The sequence below is a fragment of the Verticillium alfalfae genome, genomic scaffold (genome assembly GCF_000150825.1).
Source record: "Verticillium alfalfae VaMs.102 supercont1.9 genomic scaffold, whole genome shotgun sequence".
NCBI lineage: Eukaryota > Fungi > Ascomycota > Sordariomycetes > Glomerellales > Plectosphaerellaceae > Verticillium > Verticillium alfalfae.
In genome coordinates this window covers 1,339,906-1,340,683 of record NW_003315030.1, presented here as the reverse complement: position 1 = coordinate 1,340,683, position 778 = coordinate 1,339,906, and the positions used below count along the sequence as shown (strand labels likewise).

At 57.8% G+C, this 778-nt stretch overlaps 1 protein-coding gene across 1 annotated transcript in view; it reads left to right on the top strand.

Moving 5' to 3' along the window:
- The window catches only part of VDBG_07359 (predicted protein), a gene marked incomplete at both ends in the record, with an annotated part of 1,057 nt that extends 325 nt beyond the window's left edge, over window positions 1–732 (top strand). Inside the window, 2 exons of the mRNA XM_003002742.1 lie at window positions 85–538; window positions 648–732. Coding sequence (XP_003002788.1) covers window positions 85–538; window positions 648–732 — 539 coding nt within the window. The remainder of the gene's footprint in view (window positions 1–84; window positions 539–647) is intronic.
- Between the last annotated feature and the right edge of the window lie 46 nt (window positions 733–778).

Here is a 778-nt window from a genome sequence, read left to right as displayed (position 1 = left end):
ACTTTTGAGCATGGCAGTGAGAAGCCTGTTCCTTCGCCGACCAGTGAAGCGCAGGGGTGCACCGACGATCCAGCACTCTCACAGATATCGGCTCCAAGCTCCTCGGACGCAATGGATCCATGTTTGGTGGTAAGAACAAGAGGCGGTCCGAGCACCCGAGCGAGGATAAATCGAGGAAGTACCCGCCCGTCAGCATGCCCAACAACATGCCTGGCAATGGTGAACCCCGAGCCTCGATAGATTCGAGAGCGTCGCGCCGGTCCTTCTCCTTGGGGTTCGGCAAGAAGCGCAGCGGTAGCATCAGCGGTTCTCATACATCCCTGGAGAAGCCTCAGAACCCTAGACGATTCTCGCTGCTTCCGCAATCTTTTTCTAGGGCCATGGGCATCAACAAGGACTCTGGAAGCCCCCCGCCCGACTCTCAGATGTCTCAACAAGACCTTCCCATCCAGGACCCTGCTGAGATGGACGACCAAAGAAGATACGGCGATCGGCCAGTGCAGTCTCGTGGCCACGCCGGTTACTTTGATGGCGCCGAGTACGACTCAAGTTACCAGCGCAATCATGAGCAGCCACATTCCCACTCGGAGCCGATGCTGCAGCAGCAATCGTACCAACCACGTGCCTCTTCACAATATACTCGCCAGGCCAATGCCATTCCTCCGCACATGCAGCAGCAGCAGCAGCAACAGCAAGGATCCGTGCTCAACACGGGCTCCGACTCTTCTTTAGAGAGCCAGCAGCACCGTAGACAGGGCAGCGTGCCGTACCAAGCGGG